This window comes from Fundulus heteroclitus, chromosome 9 (assembly GCF_011125445.2).
Source record: "Fundulus heteroclitus isolate FHET01 chromosome 9, MU-UCD_Fhet_4.1, whole genome shotgun sequence".
Classification (NCBI taxonomy): domain Eukaryota; kingdom Metazoa; phylum Chordata; class Actinopteri; order Cyprinodontiformes; family Fundulidae; genus Fundulus; species Fundulus heteroclitus.
Genome location: NC_046369.1, coordinates 24,584,135 through 24,601,648, shown reverse-complemented (window position 1 = coordinate 24,601,648; position 17,514 = coordinate 24,584,135). Strand labels below are relative to the sequence as shown.

General features: G+C 39.1%; 1 protein-coding gene across 2 annotated transcripts; it reads left to right on the top strand.

Moving 5' to 3' along the window:
* Window positions 1-1,671: 1,671 nt before the first annotated feature.
* Window positions 1,672-16,578, top strand: acot11b (acyl-CoA thioesterase 11b). Of its 2 annotated transcripts, none has more exons than XM_012864855.3 (16): window positions 1,672-1,878; window positions 3,898-4,096; window positions 6,658-6,727; window positions 7,204-7,264; window positions 7,369-7,470; window positions 7,590-7,719; window positions 7,800-7,953; window positions 10,067-10,186; window positions 10,324-10,462; window positions 10,571-10,626; window positions 12,231-12,297; window positions 12,389-12,472; window positions 13,939-14,072; window positions 14,322-14,453; window positions 15,641-15,767; window positions 15,854-16,578. In XM_012864855.3, exons 2-16 carry the CDS (start codon window positions 3,907-3,909, stop codon window positions 16,010-16,012), a joined length of 1,725 nt encoding a protein of 574 aa, XP_012720309.2. In that variant the 5' UTR covers window positions 1,672-1,878; window positions 3,898-3,906; the 3' UTR covers window positions 16,013-16,578. The 2 variants fall into 2 exon arrangements, with proteins under 2 accessions (XP_012720309.2, XP_012720308.2); XM_012864854.3 differs by having other exon boundaries at window positions 1,673-1,878; window positions 7,584-7,719.
* The last annotated feature ends 936 nt before the right edge of the window (window positions 16,579-17,514 follow it).

The window sequence follows — 17,514 nt, the reverse complement described above, 5'->3', positions numbered from 1 at the left end:
ACTGTAACATAGGTGTTACCATCTTTTCCCCAGGGTGGAAAGTTTGATTTTATGATGAAAAGTATGGGCCTAAAAGCATGACATGACTGAAACATCATTAGTTCAACTTTGTAGTCCAAATTTTTTAACAATATTGGCTTTGGTTTCTATTTTGCCATGTTTTATTTTATTTCTACATTTTATTCCAACTTGCTTTTATTCTGTTTTATTTTCCTATGTTTTAATCATGTAAACAACTTTGCATCGTCTTTGTACTGAAATGTGCTATACAAATAAATTTGCCTTGACTTGTCTTGCCTTTATAATAATGTTATCTATAGTTATTGATTATTTAACGTAACCCATAGTATCTCCATAGCCTGATTTGTTGTAGGCAATTGAAAGGTAGAGTAGCCTTTTTTCATTCAGCAAGCCAGCAGTGCACAGCAATAGATATGGGAGGGTCAGAAACCTCATGAAAAACTTTTTTACCTTTAAAGGATTTGTATTTTATCCACGATTTTAAGTATTTTTGAAAAACTCTGTATAGTGGTAACGGCTCATGCTTAATATGCCGAAAACCGGTAAAGTTTAGGAAATCTCAAAACGCTTCTCAGGACCAACGGAACGCAAAGAGGGACTGGCTTTAATATTTCGGTTCGGTCTGTTCAGTCAAAACTGGCCATGAGAGTGTAAATGAAATGGGCTCAGTAAACAACCGAGTAAATCCGTTCTAACAACCAACCCAAGTAGTACGCAGACAAGTTAATACTCTACCATGTACCATACAAAAAGAGAGAGAGAATGTGTTTTCCCTTTTTTCAAGATCCAAAAAGGATCCCATTTTCCTCAGGGCTTGAGATTATTATTTTAATCATTTCCTGGTCATTGAGCCAGACTGAAGAACTTTACAGTGGCCTGAAAAAAATCTCTTTTGTCTTTTAGGCCAAATAGGAAAAAGAGAACAAATGGCTAGTTATTGCTGGGGGAGCTCGTCCATTATGATACTATCGTTGCAGGAGTGTGGGTATCATAACTGCTGAGCAATTTTAAGTTTTGCCCCAACGTCGGCAGTCATTTAGGCATTCTAAACAAAGGATTGCTAAATTCAGCAATCAAGACAAGGCTGAATGGACACATTACCTAGAGGCAGCCACTATAGGGCACTGGACATTTGCTGCTTCTGAAAGTAAGACAAGCTATCCAACAGTTTCATGGTGACAAGGGTGTTAAAAAGGTTTTAGTTTCTAAACCAACTGGTCCCAACCAGCCAGTGTTGGATGGTTAAGCAACGCAGACAGTGTGTGTGTGTGTGTGTGTGTGTGTGGTGGTGGTGGGGGGGGGGGGGGGGGGGGTGCATGCCTCCGCCCCATCTTGTTTTGTAACATGTTGCCGGCGTCAAATTTAAAATGCAGATATGTTGTCTGCGCTGTTTCCATTTGCAGGGCAGTTTGCAAATTTGCATCACAGTCGCAGACCGCATTGGTCCCAAACTTTGAGATGTAGGGAAACTAGTTTGCATCCCCCCAATGAGTAAACGAGTAAGTTTAAACTAACTGTCCGCGGCGATAGTTTTAAATGAGCGCCTCCTTTCACGCGTAGCCTGTATACGGCGTTTTGATTCAATCAGAGGTCACCCCAGGTCCACCTTAAAAGAAGTGCGCATACTGCCAGCTCCGTAGGGGGGTGGTGTCCCTGGCGCTCCCTCCCCTCCGCTGGCAAAACTTCTGTTATTAAGCGGCTTGTTTTCCTGCGTTGCTGCTCTGTTTTGGGGGACTGTGCGTCCAGAGGAATAAGAATAAGAAAAAGGAATAAGAAAAAGACCCATGGTTCGGTTCGATGCGCTCTAACAAGACGTCTGTTGGATCTCCCTGGACTTCAGCTGGGTTGTAAAACAGAGTAAGCCACTTCTGCGTTTTTCCTCTTTATAAAGTCCGACATGTTTTGGCGTCAACTTTATATAAATATTACGGTTACAGCCCCGTATGGTCCAAGGAACGCCTTAACGAGTTAGTTTGTGAGTGTTATTTATTTCCGTGGGGATGAATGCGTAAAATGCCGTGGCAGATTGCATTGGGGGGCACAGGTGGGACTCTCTGCAGGCACAGTAACCCAGCAAATGCCTTCCCCTGAATGCCCCGTCTCTATCTGCATGTCTTGAAATAGTTTTGTCCACTGCGCCGGAGAGGGACGTGTCCCGGCTTGCGTTAAAAAGCAAAGTCTATATGTGGAGAGTTGCGTCTTGAAAGCAAGGTTTTTAGCCGCAAATACTACATAACAACGCAGAGCCTCAGATCAGATTTAGCGCAGGGATAGAAATGTTGCGCATTTAGTGAAGCGCATTTGCAGATTATCCGAAGATTATTGAAAGTCCTGAGTGGGCTGAAGAATGTGGGGTTCTCCGATGTGGCAAAGACTATTTAAAACTAATTTATCTGACTTTTTTTTTTAACTAAACCTATAAAAACTTTGAGTATATTTCCATATAATGTGGATACAGCTTTTTAATGTGTAATTTAAACTCCCAGTACAGTTCATATAGTAGGCTACTCATACTCCACCAACGTTGTCCACATTTTATCCCATTGCAACCACAAACGTGGCAGAAAAATTATGCCTGGTTTTAAAAATGTTTACAAGTAAAAATATGAAAAATATGGTCTACCCATCTGGCTAAATAAGTTTTGGGCTGTATATTAATTAGTCTGGTACATCTTGAGACTGATGTATAACAGGTTCCATCAACTCTGCTACCACTGAAGCAAAACGTCCACATACAGTAGCATGTTATAGCCACCACCATGTTTCCCTGTGGGGATGGTGTGTCAAGGTTGATGTGTTGAGTTAGTTTTCAACAGTGGCTTTCTCCTTGTCACTCCTCCATAAAGGCAGGATTTGAGGCGTGCATGACCACTAACAGTCCCATTTGAGGCGTGGATCTCTGCAGCTCCTCCAGAGTTACCATGAACCTTTTTATAATGAGAACAAGTTAATCACATATTACTAAAATCTGTAGACTTCTGACGGCTATTGGTTGCACTGGATATTATTTGAAGGTCATAGCTACAACTTCTCCTTCAAGATGAATAATTTTACCAAAACTATACATCCACAGAACATCTAAAGTGGTGCAGAAAATAAAAATCTTAATTTTACTGAAAAATAAATGTGTAGTATATAAATGACTGTTTTAAAAATTTTGATGGGTCCAAAATATATAAAGATTTACTTTCGGTTAGGATGCCAATGTCGGCACGAAAGGATTCTGCACCAATTGGAGTAGTAGGTTGAAGTCAGTGAGATGGAGCTCAGGTGTTGCCAGATCGTAGTAGCTCCATTATAGCCCTGAGAAATGACTTCTTCTCTGCGTTACGGTTCTTAGATTCAAGCAGAGCAAAAAAGAAGCAAAATGAGAACATCAGTCAAGTTTTTGAGCGTTGGTGTTGACTTAAGGAAGTAAAGGGGGCTCAGAAGCCACGCGAAGGTTGCCGCTTTCCTTCTGGACAGAAAAGTTAAATGTTTGCTAATGCTAAAAATAAAGGACCTGGCAACCAGCTGGCAAACAGTACAACTGAAAGTGGGAATAAGAGGCAAATACACCACCCATTGGCTGGGAGGAGTTAAACTTGTAGCAGTCTCCTTAAAGGGGTATTAAAGTAAAAAGGACGCAAGTACGCTTCCATATTTTTTAGTTATTGAAAGCCATCCAAAGCCTTTCCCTTCCACTTCCCAATTCTAAACTAGATTGTATTGCCAACAAAACCCCACAAACATTCAACAAAATGCAGGAATGTTAGAGGTTGTGGCCTGGAAAACTGTGGAAAAAGTTTGAGTGGTTATAAATATGCACTCTAAATTAACTCAGGAGAGGCTCAGTTTGTTATGCAGCTATTTTGTACCCATTTCCATTCTGTTTAGTTGTGCGTTATGACGTCAGAGGAGAAAGATGCAGACACCACGCTGGATCCCCAGTTTAAACAAGAGAACGGCGAGGTGTACAGAAACCCCACTGAGGTGCAGATGAGCCAGATCGTGCTGCCCTGTCATGCCAACCACTGCTGGGAGCTGAGTGTGGGACAGCTGCTCAAGTGGATGGACTCCACCGCCTGTTTATCAGGTAGGGCGGAACGGGAAATCCTTTTCATTTTACGCTTTAAATAAATCTGAAAACTACACAAAACAAAATAACGATCACATTTACCTCATCTCTTTCATTTAATCCATTGTGCTTTAAATCCAACACATATACAAATCTGATAAAAAAAAGAAGGTACTATTTAAATTCAATGATAACCAATTTGGTATGCTTTTTTTTTGTACCTATTTTTCCCAAACGTTCATATTTTGTCCTTCTGTCTTAACTACTGGCATGGAGGAATCTATGGTGTGGTTTTATACACATTTGGTTAGATTTAAATAGGTTTTGGTCCTGGTAAATAGGTAAAAGGTGAACTTTCTTTTTCCCATGAGTGTAAAACCACATTAAATCACAGAGAAGAGCCACAAAAACAGTACTGCAAAATTAGAAATGGGACATAAAATGTCTATACCGACACACAATTAACAGGGAGAGGTGACATTTTTTTTAAAATATGACTAAATAAAAAAGCAAAATGAGCTTTAAGACACACAAACAATTCTAATGTTTAATAAATACAAAGTCATACATAAAAGTGTAAAGACCAAAAAAATAAAATAAAAAAAATACAAATAGCAAGTAAAGGAAATTTTTATTTTTAATTAAAACATATTTACAAGTAACGACTAACAGTTAGCAAACAACTTATTTGTATTGTTATATTTATTAAAGAATACAATAAAAGAACATTGTTTTTCTTTTGACTAGATATCTGCAAGTATTGCCTATTGTCTATATAGGAAGTCAAATAACGCATATAAGAGGGGCAGCACTTACCACATACATTGATGCCCTAACAGTAGGGGGCAGCACAGAAAAAATAAACCAAGACTGCTCTCAGTCAGCAATGTCTTTCCAGCAGCCTGCGTCCAGAGTCTCCATGGCAAGCAGCTCTAGCTACTGGCCAATGGCTGGTGATAGTCCCCACCTCTTCCATTATGGCTTTGAGTTTCCACACAGACACTCAGCACAGCATCAGGGGATAGGCTTCACAGCTGAAACCTTTGCTTTTCATCTGGAGGGAATTAGCTCTCAGCCCACTTCTGCATGCAGCTAGATTCAGAGATCTAGAGTACAAAAAAAACACCTAAAAAAACAGAGGTTTCTCACTTATAGGCCTGAATGCTGCATGTATAGGCTGCTTGCAGCGGTAAATGATAAACCTTACTGTCCAAGCAACACTTTTCTTTCCAATCTAAGGATGGTCATTTATACCAAACACGTCAATTTTAGCAACAAGCTATGACTATCAAGTAAAGGTATTTGCTCCTAAGCTCATTAGTAAATTGCAATCTTAATTCTTGTCTTGCTTTCGAGGGGGTGGCTTCTTCCTTTCTATGTACTCTGTAGTCTTTCAGCCCACGTCGGTTTCAGGACTCGTTTCTCTCTGCATAATGAAACTCTGCTAGCTGCTTCAGCTGCATCTTCACAAGGTATTTTGTTCAGGGTTTGATGCACACGTTTTGGTCCAAACCCCGCACCCGCAATTGTCGATACAGAATCGCTCTCCTTCCTGATCTGTATGATTGCTGGACATTCCCACGGTGGTTATCTATGCATATAATACTGTAGATTAATGTGACATCTTCAGGCATTTAGAAATTGTATCCAAGTATAAACCAGACATGTGGACAGTTTTCTTCCTCATATCTTGCCTTTTGAATATCCTATGATATCACACAAGTTGCCCTGAAGTATGTTAAAATTCATCAACAAGTGTATGTGTAAATTTGACTGAGATTTTGTGGATGAGCTTGCAAAGCCATAACGTGGTCATCTTGAAAAAAAAAAAATATATAAAGCCATAGTAATCTAAGTGTATGTGAACTTCATAATTTGAAGAAAGGCAAAAAAGCAATTCTCTATAAAATTCCTCAATATTTTGGCATTTAGCAAACAGAAATGATATTGGTAGCCATACCTGACTTAAAACAGGTAAAAAGGGCTATGTGTCTTTTTTACATGGAAATAAATGGCTCCGACTTTCTTTCAGAGGATTCTCAATATCAACGACAATTATCTATCTATTATCTATTAACAGAAACGTAAGGATGTTGTTCATGAACTGTGACTGATGTGTCGTCTTGTAGTTATTAGCAAGTTTCCAATTGAAAGTTGCAACATAATAGGAATCAGTCAAAATAAATGGTAAACGATCTGTAATTCTATAGTGGTTTATCAAGTCCTGAGAACCTCAAAGCCCTTTACACCACATTCACACCCTGGTGAACTACATTTGTAACCACAGCTGCCCTGGGGCAGACTGACAGAAGTGAGGCTGCCATACAATCGGCATCACCGGGCCCTCTGACCACGCCTAACAGGCAAAGCTGGTGGAGCGTCTGACCCAAGGACACAAAGACTGAGATGGTCGGAGCGGGGGTTCAAACCGGCAACAAGACAAACTCCTAAGCTCCTGCCCCACATATATAACTATATGACAGTGATAAAGTCTGCAGCCGGTGCTTTCACATATTTAAATGAATGCGCATAACTAGTAAAAACTCTTCTTAACTTTAGTGTAATCTCTCCTGTCCCAGCTGAGAGGCACGCAGGTTGTTCCTGTGTCACTGCGTCGGTCGATGACATCCACTTTGAACACACAATAGGGTAAGTAAGTAAACTTTATTTATATAACAGGATAAAATCCATGAAGTGCTTCACAATAAAAACAAACGAGATAAAAAACAGATAAAACAGCATATATGCAACATCATAAAACTTGTTAAAAACTAGTTACAAGCCAATCAGGGTAAGGTATTATCAGGCAGGGACTTGATCAAGCAATGTCAGATTTGGCTGTTGAATTTAACAATTAGCTTTTTGATCTCAAGGTTTTTAGCAAAATATTGAATGGCAAAGTCCATTTTCCATTTTAATATTCACTTAGAATCATGCTAGGAATTATTTTCTTTAGAAAATATTAAAACATAATGTACTCAATTTCAATTACTACAGATTTCCCACATTTATAGTCAGCTGTCTTACTGTTGGCTGGACGTTCTAGCTGAGGGTAGAGAGGGAACAAACTGTGTTGAGTATAATCATGTTGATAGTAAAGAAGCGTCCTTGTCTGTCTCCTTCAGGGTTGGACAGGTTGTCAATATCATCGCAAAAGTCAACAGAGCCTTCACATCTAGCATGGAGGTTAGTGCAAGTCCCTCTGGGGTTTTATTATAGTGAATTTTGTCAAAAGAACCTTATTCCCACATTTAAAAAAAAAAGTGATAATTGTGTTCTCTGAATTTCAGGTGGGCATATTGGTGACTTGTGAAGACCTTTACACCGACAGGCAGTGGAAGGTTTGCCACGCCTTTGCCACCTATGTTTCCAGACGAACTGAAGCTGGAAAGGTGATTAAGCGAGGACAGTAAAAATATTTTAAGCAAAGCAGCGCTTGGCTGAAGCTCACTTAGCTTCAGCTGTTTTTTTCCCCGCCTTTTTTTTTTTGGTGTTTTGTACTCAGGTACAGCTCAAGCAGGTGATCCCTCATACACAAGTGGAGCAGATGGAGTACAGCCTGGCTGCCGAGCGGCGGAGGATGCGGCTCATCCACGCTGAGATTATCACAGACCTGCTGAGCAGCAGCACAGCTCAGCTGGGTATGAACACAAGGTCTTAGAACAACACGGCACTCTAAAGTGAGAAGGATTACAGCTTCTTCCTTTGGCACTTTCATCAGGAGAATGTCAGGAGTATGAGGATGCCGTGCCAGCTGATAAGACACGAGTGGAGAGCGTGGAGCTGGTGCTTCCACCCCATGCCAACCATCAAGTCAGCACTTTTGGAGGCCAGATCATGGCCTGGATGGAAAATGTGGCTACAATTGCAGCAAGGTATGCATTGCTTTCGTCGCAAGAACTCCACTTATAAAGTGGCTAGCAAACGTATTCACACCCTTTGACCTTTTTTTTTCCAAAATTTGTTGCGTTACAACCACAAACTTTCATTTATGTTATCAATATTTTTGAGCTAAACCAACGAAAAGTAGAGCATGACTTTGTTGTACAAAAGGGACGTGGTCTTTGCATTTTTTGTTACAAATAAAAAATGTGGCTTGCCCTATTCAGCCCATTTCACGTGCCGATTAACCTGAATAAAATCGTTTGCCACCAACTGCTTTCACTTACTTAGTAAATGAGGCCCACATTGGAAATTTCATCTCAAAACAAAGACAGATGTTCTGTGCGAACCTCCGAGGTTTGTCTGAGAAGATGATGGAGAGTGCGGACCCAAGTACAGTGGCCGACAGGTGCAGAAGCTACACAAACGGCCAGGAGCGCTGCAGAGTTATGAATGATGCAAACGCCAAAACACAAAAAAACAAATGCATAAGAAAAATGCTGCAAAAGAAAAGTGTTGCAATCACAGATGGCGGACAGATGCAACATAAAGTGTGCAGGGTTTGCGGCTTTTTTTTAACTTGTTGTTTTTGGTACTTGCAGCATTTTTCATTCTACTTCTGTTTCATTTCTGTGATTGCAGCATTTTTGTTTTGCCCCAATTTTGTGCTGCACTTGGTTTTTGCCTGTTTTGGAGTTTGTATCATTTGTATGTCTCTAACGCTTTTGGCTCTTTGTAGTGCATTCAGCCCTTTGGTTCGCATTGGCACCACTATACACAATTATTTCATTTGTATTAAAAAAGATTCAAAAGCCAGGTTTAATTTTCCTTCTACCTTATAGTAATCCACCGCTCTGTAGTAGCCTTTCACATAAAATCCCAATAAAACTCATTGAAGTTTAATGTTTGGTTTTCTGCAAGATGTAAAAGAAAACTGAAGGGATGTGAATACTTTTGGACAGCACTTTACATGCAACTTCAGTAATTCTGCTAATATACATCTGATAATATAGCAGAAGTTTTGAAAAATGTATCTTTAAGTTTTAAAAAAGGTAGTGGCTAAGGAATTCATCCTTTCTATCAACTTTTAGTGTGACCCCTTTTATGTAGAAACAACTAAAGATTTATATGAATAATTAATTAGGTTCCAAGAGATCATTTCCGACGGTCAACCTGAGGAAAGTTTATTTATGATATAAAACTGTTTCAAATCCTGGATGACATCATTTACACAATATTAAAGTTGAACAACTTGATTTCCCAGACTTGTTTTTTCCTTTTTTTCTGCTGTTTATTTCACTTTTCCTTCAATCCATGGAGAGAGTGCCAGAAATGTTCCTTTAGAATTCACTTGGATGAATCAAAACTCACGGTTCTACAAATGATAACAAGCCCTCTTTGTCCAGAGACAGCACGAGCCCAAACCAAGATAGCACCACCACATCACTGCTAATGTGGTTTTCTCACCTCCCACCGTAACCCTTCCCTTATCAAAAAAATCTAATGTTTGTCGTCTTTGCATAGTAAAACTGTTCCAAAAGCTCCCTGGCTTGTTCACATGATCTTTTTGAGAAGGCAAATGTGCAAAAACGAAAACTTTGAACTGTGTTCTTGACTGATATGTTTTGGTTGACTTACTTTGAGAGAAACAATTCTTATTTTAGAATAACCAATGGTCTTGTTTTTCCCCATATACACTGTATTCTGAAGTGTTAACTAGAAGTAGAAATCAAATGTGTAACAACCTTTAGCCTTAAGAGCATCAGCAGTTTGTTCTTCAGAGATCCGCTTTGGTGTTAATGTTACATTTTTTTCGATCTAATGAGACCTTGTTTAATGCATCCATGTCCTTAAATAAGTAAAACCCAAACACGCATTCATATCTTCACTGTCATTAATCACTTTAATTGTAGTGACTGTTCACATACTTTAGCTGCTCGGATGTAGCATGTGGCATCCAAGCGATACGGTTTATTAGGTCGCTATTTGCATGAGCATAAAAGAAAAATGGAGCTCCTATATTTTCAAGCCTGTGTTCTTTATTTGCCATGAGTCTGAAAGGAAAAAAAGAAATTCCTCTTTTTGCTTTTCCATGTTCTGATTCAGTCGATTGTGTAACGCCCACCCAACCCTGAGGACCATAGACATGTTCCATTTCCGTGGGCCGTCTCACATCGGCGACCGGCTGGTGCTGAAAGCTATAGTTAACAATGCCTTTAAGCACAGGTGGGTCTCCATATTATCTCAAAGATTTCAATAAGCAAGGCCCAGATCAACGTGACGTTGTCAGGGCTGTAACAGCGTTTACAGCGCAGTGTGCCTCTCTGAAAAATCTGTATTTTGTTACACTTGCTGTGCTGCAGCATGGAGGTGGGAGTTTGTGCAGAGGCCTATCAGGGTGGAGAACCCCTGCGCCATATCAACAGTGCCTTCATGACCTTTGAGGTGCTGGACAGCGACAGGAAGCCCCGCACGCTGCCACACCTAAGACCCGAGCCTGTGGTATGGTCTCAGAGTTGTTTTTGTGCCGCTCGGAGGCAACATAAATCAACATTCATAAGAGGGCTATCCTTTGTCTGGATTAAATTACGGTTTTCACGTGTTTTAAAGGATGGAAAAAGACGTTACAAAGAAGCTATTGCCAGGAAGAAGATTCGCCTTGACAGGTATGTCACATTTACGGTGCCCTGCTTGAAAGTTTTCACATTTTGTCATGTTAAAATTACAAACTTCAATCAGTGTCATCGGGATTTTGGGATGGACCAATATCGATTCTTGTGAAATTGAAGGAAAGGTGTTTTTCAAGCCGTTTTAACAAATAAAATGTTTTTTTAAGTGTAATTTGTATTCAGCTTCTGACTCAATACTTTGAGTCAGATAGTCTTTGACGCACGTCTACCAGCTTCACACATCTAGAATCTGAAAATGTTGGCACATAGCTCAGCTGGACTTGGTGTGTATATGAGAGTGTGTGCGGTGAAAATAAGAAATGAAGGGAGGGGGTTTTAAATGTGAATGTTTGGTGTTCTTTTGAGGAGACTCACTAAAATGTCCATGGATGTCAAATGTGCCAAGACAATAAAGCATCTTTGAATCAAATTCATTCTAACGCTTTGATCTAAATGAATCCAGTGTAGCTCTAGTACTGTGTTCAGGAGCGTCCTGCTGTAAGGTGAACCTCTGCCACAGCGCTTGTTCCCAACATCTAAACAAGTTTTCTTCTAGGATTTCCCTGTATTTACCCTGATTTGTCTTCCCATTAACTTTGACCAGCTTCCCTGTCCCCTGTGAAACATTAGCAAGGTATCATTGCCACCATTTATCACATGGGGGTGGTAGTGATGGTAGCGGGAAAACCTGGGTTTTATTTAGAGGTATCAGCATACAGGGAGCTGGAAAACAGATTGCATGCCACACTTTTTGGTTCTGTTTGTAAAACATTTTGCAACGCATGTATCCTTTTCCTTTCATTTTACAGTTAATTGCTGGTTTGTGTTTGTCTGTCACATGAAGTCCCAAAAAATATATATCGGGGTATGTAAAATATGTAAAATAATGTGAGGAAGTTCAGTGGGTGTACAGTGAGTATAAGAGTTGCAACCTGTCTAAATAAAACAAATGCTTACCTTGTTACAGTTGCACTGTTTGAGGCGAGAAGGCTGTAATAATTGTTAGGATCAGCTTTATGTTTTGAGACTGATTCAAAGTAGATCTCAGATTGCTGATGTTGGTTTATTAAACTGTATACAGAACAAGAAATAAAACAATGTCTTATTTTGAAAGTCTTAATATACTTTATATCTTCAATTCAGTTTATTTATGCAACACCAATTCACAATAAATGTTGTCTCAAGGCACTTTACAAAGACAAAACACTAACTAAATTAAGCAAGCTACAACTATGATTAAATATTGGGAAAAGTTTCCAATGATTTTACATGATTTGTTACTTCTAGTTACCATTATTGTGTAGTTTTTTTTTTTTAAATAGTGTGACAAAGGCCCTTGTTTACAGTACTTTTTAATAGAAAATGGTTTGGCTGGGCTGCGTGTCACAGCTGAGCAGACTTTGGTGGGAAGTTTATTAAGAATAAAAAGCTCATTGTTCTGCTCCTAAACACCCTTCCTCCACTATAATCTGTGTTTCTTCTGTTTAGTAACCAACCGTGTTGGACTGACTGCTGCTCGAGTCAAAAGTGTTTACACCGGTCAGATTTGTGGTCTTTGATTTGTGCTCGAGGAATGTCATCGCTTTCCTCAATGTTTACAGAAAATATATCATCTCCTGCAAGCAAACCGAAGTGCCTTTGTCTGTGCCCTGGGATCCAAGTAACCAGGTAATTCACAAAAGCAATCAAGGGGCCTCCAGATATGGTGCTAAAGCTCATGAGTTCACTCAAGCGTTCGTTTTTTTTTTTTTTTCTTCAGATCTACCTTAGCTACAACAACGTATCAGCCCTGAAACTGATGGATACCAGGAACAACTGGGTCTTAACTTCAGAGAAAAATAAGGTCAGTGTGGCGTGCTAAATTAACCAAGGTAGCTTTGGTTTTCCAGCTTACATTCATTATTGTGTTATTTAGAAGCAAGAAATGGTCAGATATGATTTAGTGCTGATAATATGAAATATATACATTGAATACAACCTCATCTTGACTGTTTTCAACAGTCAAGTCTTACATTTCCTTTGCTGGACAATTTAAACTTAGGAAGCCCATTTCAAAAGCAGTGGTGATGTTTAGGATGGATGTCCTGGTGGAGGACCCAGCTGTGTGCAGCTTCAGCCATCTGACCTAAACTGTCACTTCCAGAAGAAATTAAATTAGTTAAGATGTTTAGAATTGACCCCTATTTAACCCCTGTTCCAAAGTCACCAGCTTCTAGCTTGATTAACATGTGAAATAGCCCCTACGGATGAATCAAATATATTTTGGAGACAGGTTTACAATTTTTATTGTCAGAGCAGACAGAGATTGATCTTTTCGACCAAAAAGACAAGAAAAGTCAAGGTGAATGTTGAGAAGAGTAGTCTAACATCCAGGTAGGACATTGGCAGAATCTTGCTTCTGGGTGCAAAATGTGGACAGGTCTGCAATTTCTTTGCATAATTTTGACCTAGTTTTTCTTTTAAAAATCACCACAGTTGTATATCATAAAGTCATTCCTCCCTGGGAAAAGGAGGGTCTAGCGCAGGGGTGTCAAACATACGGCCCGCGGGCCGCCGAACAATTTAGTCCGGCCTGGTGGTTAAACGCATTATCATTATGATTCATGCGGGGAATATCTCAAATGATATGGACACTACAATGGGAAAGTAAGAGAGGAAAAGGAGACCAAGAAGAAGAAAACAAAAGGTGAAAGAAAGAGGAGATAAAAGGAAGAGAATGATAAAACAATTATTGAAAAAAACATGTACTTTGTTTAATCGAAAATCTGCAGTTCATATAATGTCCATGAGGGGCGCTGTGTTTTAATCAGCAGATGGTAGCACTGAGCTTCAGATGTGGAAAATTGATTTTAAAAACATTTCTTAATTTTTATCTGCTTGATGTATTTTGTCATCTAGAACAATGTTTTTAAGTTCCAAAAAATGTGAATAAATGTTTTTCAACATTGTACAATCACTGTGATCAGTTCTTATGCATAATGCACAAGTAAATGTTTAACTGAGTAAAAGTATTGTTGAAATTGCACATACTTTTCTTAAAAACGCTGAGGTTATTCATAATATATTGTGTAAAAGTGAAATTAATTTTATATATATATATTTTCAGTTCTATATAATCTTGAGATCAGATTAAGCTGTATGCGGCCCCTAAACCAAAATGAGTTTGACACCCCTGGTCTAACGCATCCTTAAAAGCCCCAAGCTAAAAGTCACATTTGTGCCCACGGTGGGAATGTATGTAAACTTCTCACTGGCACTGTATATGTTGATACCCTGAACAAACTCTGTTTATACAATTCCCACGGATAGGTCAGGCTGTACACGCTGGAGGAAAACCACACGCTTTGTGTGAAGGTAGAGATATACGTCGGCGTCCCGGCAGAGCAGGCGTTCCATCTGCTGTCGGACCTGAGGAGGAGAAAAGAGTGGGACCGGCATTATGAGTCAGTAACATCCACACACCTCCAACACGGTGCTGACAGGAGATCATTAGATTCTCCCAGAGTTTACCTCCTGACAGCAACACACGGGGGAGATTTACTGTATCTGTGAAGGCTCTTTGGTATAAAAAAACTAAATACCAGTAACTCCCAGATGAATGCATGCGTGTGGCATTGCTTTCAAATACAAAAATGTCTGAAAGCCTTGAATACGCTGCGTGTTTTCATGGCTTGTCCATGTTTCAACCACAGGGAGTGCGAGGTGATCAACCAGGTGGATGAGGATGACACCCTTTATCGCGTGGTTACGCCCTCTGTCACCAAAGGGGGCAAAGGGAAAGATTTTATCTTGCTTGCATCTAGAAGGAAGCCGTGTGATTCCAGGTGCTGTAAAATGACATTTCACATTTACTTCCCGTTTTCCAGCTTTCCTTTATTTTAACATGATTTCATAAGGTTGGTTGGTGACTTCTGCCGCCATTTTGTTCAAATTGTTTTGAGTAAATAAAGATAACAGTTTGTGTGGATTTAAATCCCATGTTCAATATATTGCCCTAAAAATATTTGCTCACTCTAATTTGATTTTGATGATTGGCTTTTCTTTCCCAATGTTTTTTTTTTTCAATATTTGTATATTATGAGAGAAGAAAAAACATGTGAGAGAGAATACCACAGATCAGTATTTCTGAACCATGGTCCTCAGGGCCCACTGTTCTGCATATTTGAGGCGTGTCTCTGCTAAATGCCACCAGATGAGACCATGACCTCTTCATCATGCCACCAAGGGCTTCGGATGTCTGTTATTCACCCATTTAATTAGGTCAGGCGTGTGACACCAGGGCAACACCAACAACACGCCGGGCAGTGAGCCCTGGGGACCAGGGTTGAGAAACCCTGCCATAGATTGCTGTTTAAAATGAATTAAAGGATATAATTTATTTTTAATTTTAGATCATATTAGTCATATTAAAGTTTCTACATTCTATGGTGATGATGGTAATCATCATCATCAATCATCATCATCCTTCATTTAGTAAATATAAGGTTTTAATTGCTCTCCAAATATTATTGACCTATTTCATGCTATTTCATCCTATTTCAATGGAAAAATGTAATGAATTAATAAATGTATTAATTATTTACACATTATTATACAATAAATATCAAACATACACGAATAAATATATCCATAATAATTTGTATGTCAGTAATATATCAAATCATTTTTAAATATTTAAAAAATTTACTAAATTTAATTTCAAATGATATAAGACAGCATTGAATATAATTTTGTTAGCGTTTTGTGAATTTTTTATTTCATGGCTCATTTATTGCGGTGCTCCTTGACATAATTTAAACTGTTGCTGGGGCTCTGCAATGGATCCCATGATCCAATTGCCTAAATTGTATAATTAGTTTATACAACGGTTTCCAATTTGTATGTATTACTGACTCATCTGAGTAATCCTTTTCTTTTTCTACGAGTTCTGTCTCTTTTGCACCTCCATTGTCTTGTACCTCTTTGCACTGGACTAAAACGTCTTCATAAAGTTGTCTTTTGCCGCTCCCAGGGACCCGTATCTGATCGCTCTGCGCTCTGTCACCTTGCCCAATCACCCGCCCACAGAGGATTTCTCCAGAGGAGAGGTGCTCTGTGCTGGCTTCACCATCTGGGAGGAGTCCAGTGCAGTCACCAAGGTTAGCCCAATGTCTAACTCTGCAGCCTGGTTAACCGCTGCTTGCAGCACAAGTGCAAATACATCCTCCCTTTTTTTTTTTTCCAGTTAACCTACTACAACCAGGCCACGCCAGGAGTCCTCCCCTACATCTCCACAGATGTGGCTGGCCTCTCCTCCAGCTTCTACAGCACTTTTTCTGCCTGCAGCCAGTTCCTGGAAGCCAACAACGACAGCCAGGGTGTTCTGCCACCCTCTGCGTTTTGATTTAAATCCTCCTCATACAAGCAAGTGGCATTAGCAGGAATAAGTAGCATCGTTTCATAGTTGTCGTCCTGCATTGGAGGTGGTGAGCTCCAACATAAGTGATTAAATAAGCCATTCTGAGATCATGAAGCACTGTTAGTTTGTACTTTGCGGAGATAGGTACAAAGAAAAAAAGCGCACAAATATTTTTATGCCTCTTTAGTGTTTTTTTTTAGAGACATTACTTTCTGTAAAATGTTATGTTGATTCAGATTTGTAGATGGATGAGTCGTATTTTGCTAAAAGCCAGTTTGTAGCTCTCTAGCCATGGTATCAGATGGTTGTTTTACTGTGACTTGTACTGTAAAGATCCTCTAAGATTAGGTCAAGTATAATCTTTTTGCGACTTTGTATTTTAATCTATTTGAATTCAATAATAGGAAGTTTACATGTGCATTTAGTGTATTATTGTGCTGTTTTAATTTAAAATACAATGTATAGTTGACCTTATTTTATTTGTATAGAGAAATTGCAATGGTTTAAATTAAACAATAAACATGTTAGAGCTGTGGCTTATGTTCTCTGAAGCTGTTGCATTTCCTGTGCACCCCCTCTCCCCTCCTTTAATTTCATTGGAAGGGTTCTTATAGTTACACAAGTGGGCAGAATGGTCAAGTCTGAGCCATTTATCGGTCTACCTGAGAGTAAAGTTTGATTGGGTTTTTGGCTCTACTTCTTTTCAGGTTTTGTTTTTGTTTACACAAAGCAACCTTCATAGAAAATGGGTTTGGTTCTCAGTAAAGTGTGAATACAGTCAAATCCATTCCCCTGTGATTCCAGGAACTTAATCATTAATCATTAAATTTGCTTTCTCCAACTAACACTTTACTCGGAAAAGGCCTCCATTTATCCCAGAAGACCAAATTCCTGTAGTTTTTCATACTGGGACTCAAAATGTTCTCATGTTGTACCATATTCTAAACTACACATTAGGTATGAAACACACCAATACATTTTTTTTTCAATTCATCTTAAAATATCAGTCAAATAAATAAAAAAATACAATAAAAAAAACACTTTCATTTCCATTTTCACACACTAGCCTTAAACTGAACTGAAGACAGGATCAAGTTTATTACATTAAACAGTAATGACATGTGAAATAACACACTCATCATTTTCAATTATGTTATATTTTTTATTTTTCATTAGTTCATTCTGTTTCCTAATATTATTTAGGACAATTAGGGAATTTTAGCTGGAAACACTTCTAACATTCGAACAGTATGCAGCAAGCTGAAATGATGTTTATCCCCAATCAATACAGCTAAAAGTGCAAATCAGTTTACGAAGGCTGCGCCCAGAGAGCAAAGTGGATTCCCTCATTATTGTGTTTGTTGGTGGGGGGAGGTAATTTGTTGAAATTAGGGATGGAGCCAACTTTGTGTCTGTAAATTGGGAGCTAGGGAAACCTCCCTAACAACATTAATACTAAAGGCAGTGGTCAGGATTACAGCAAACGC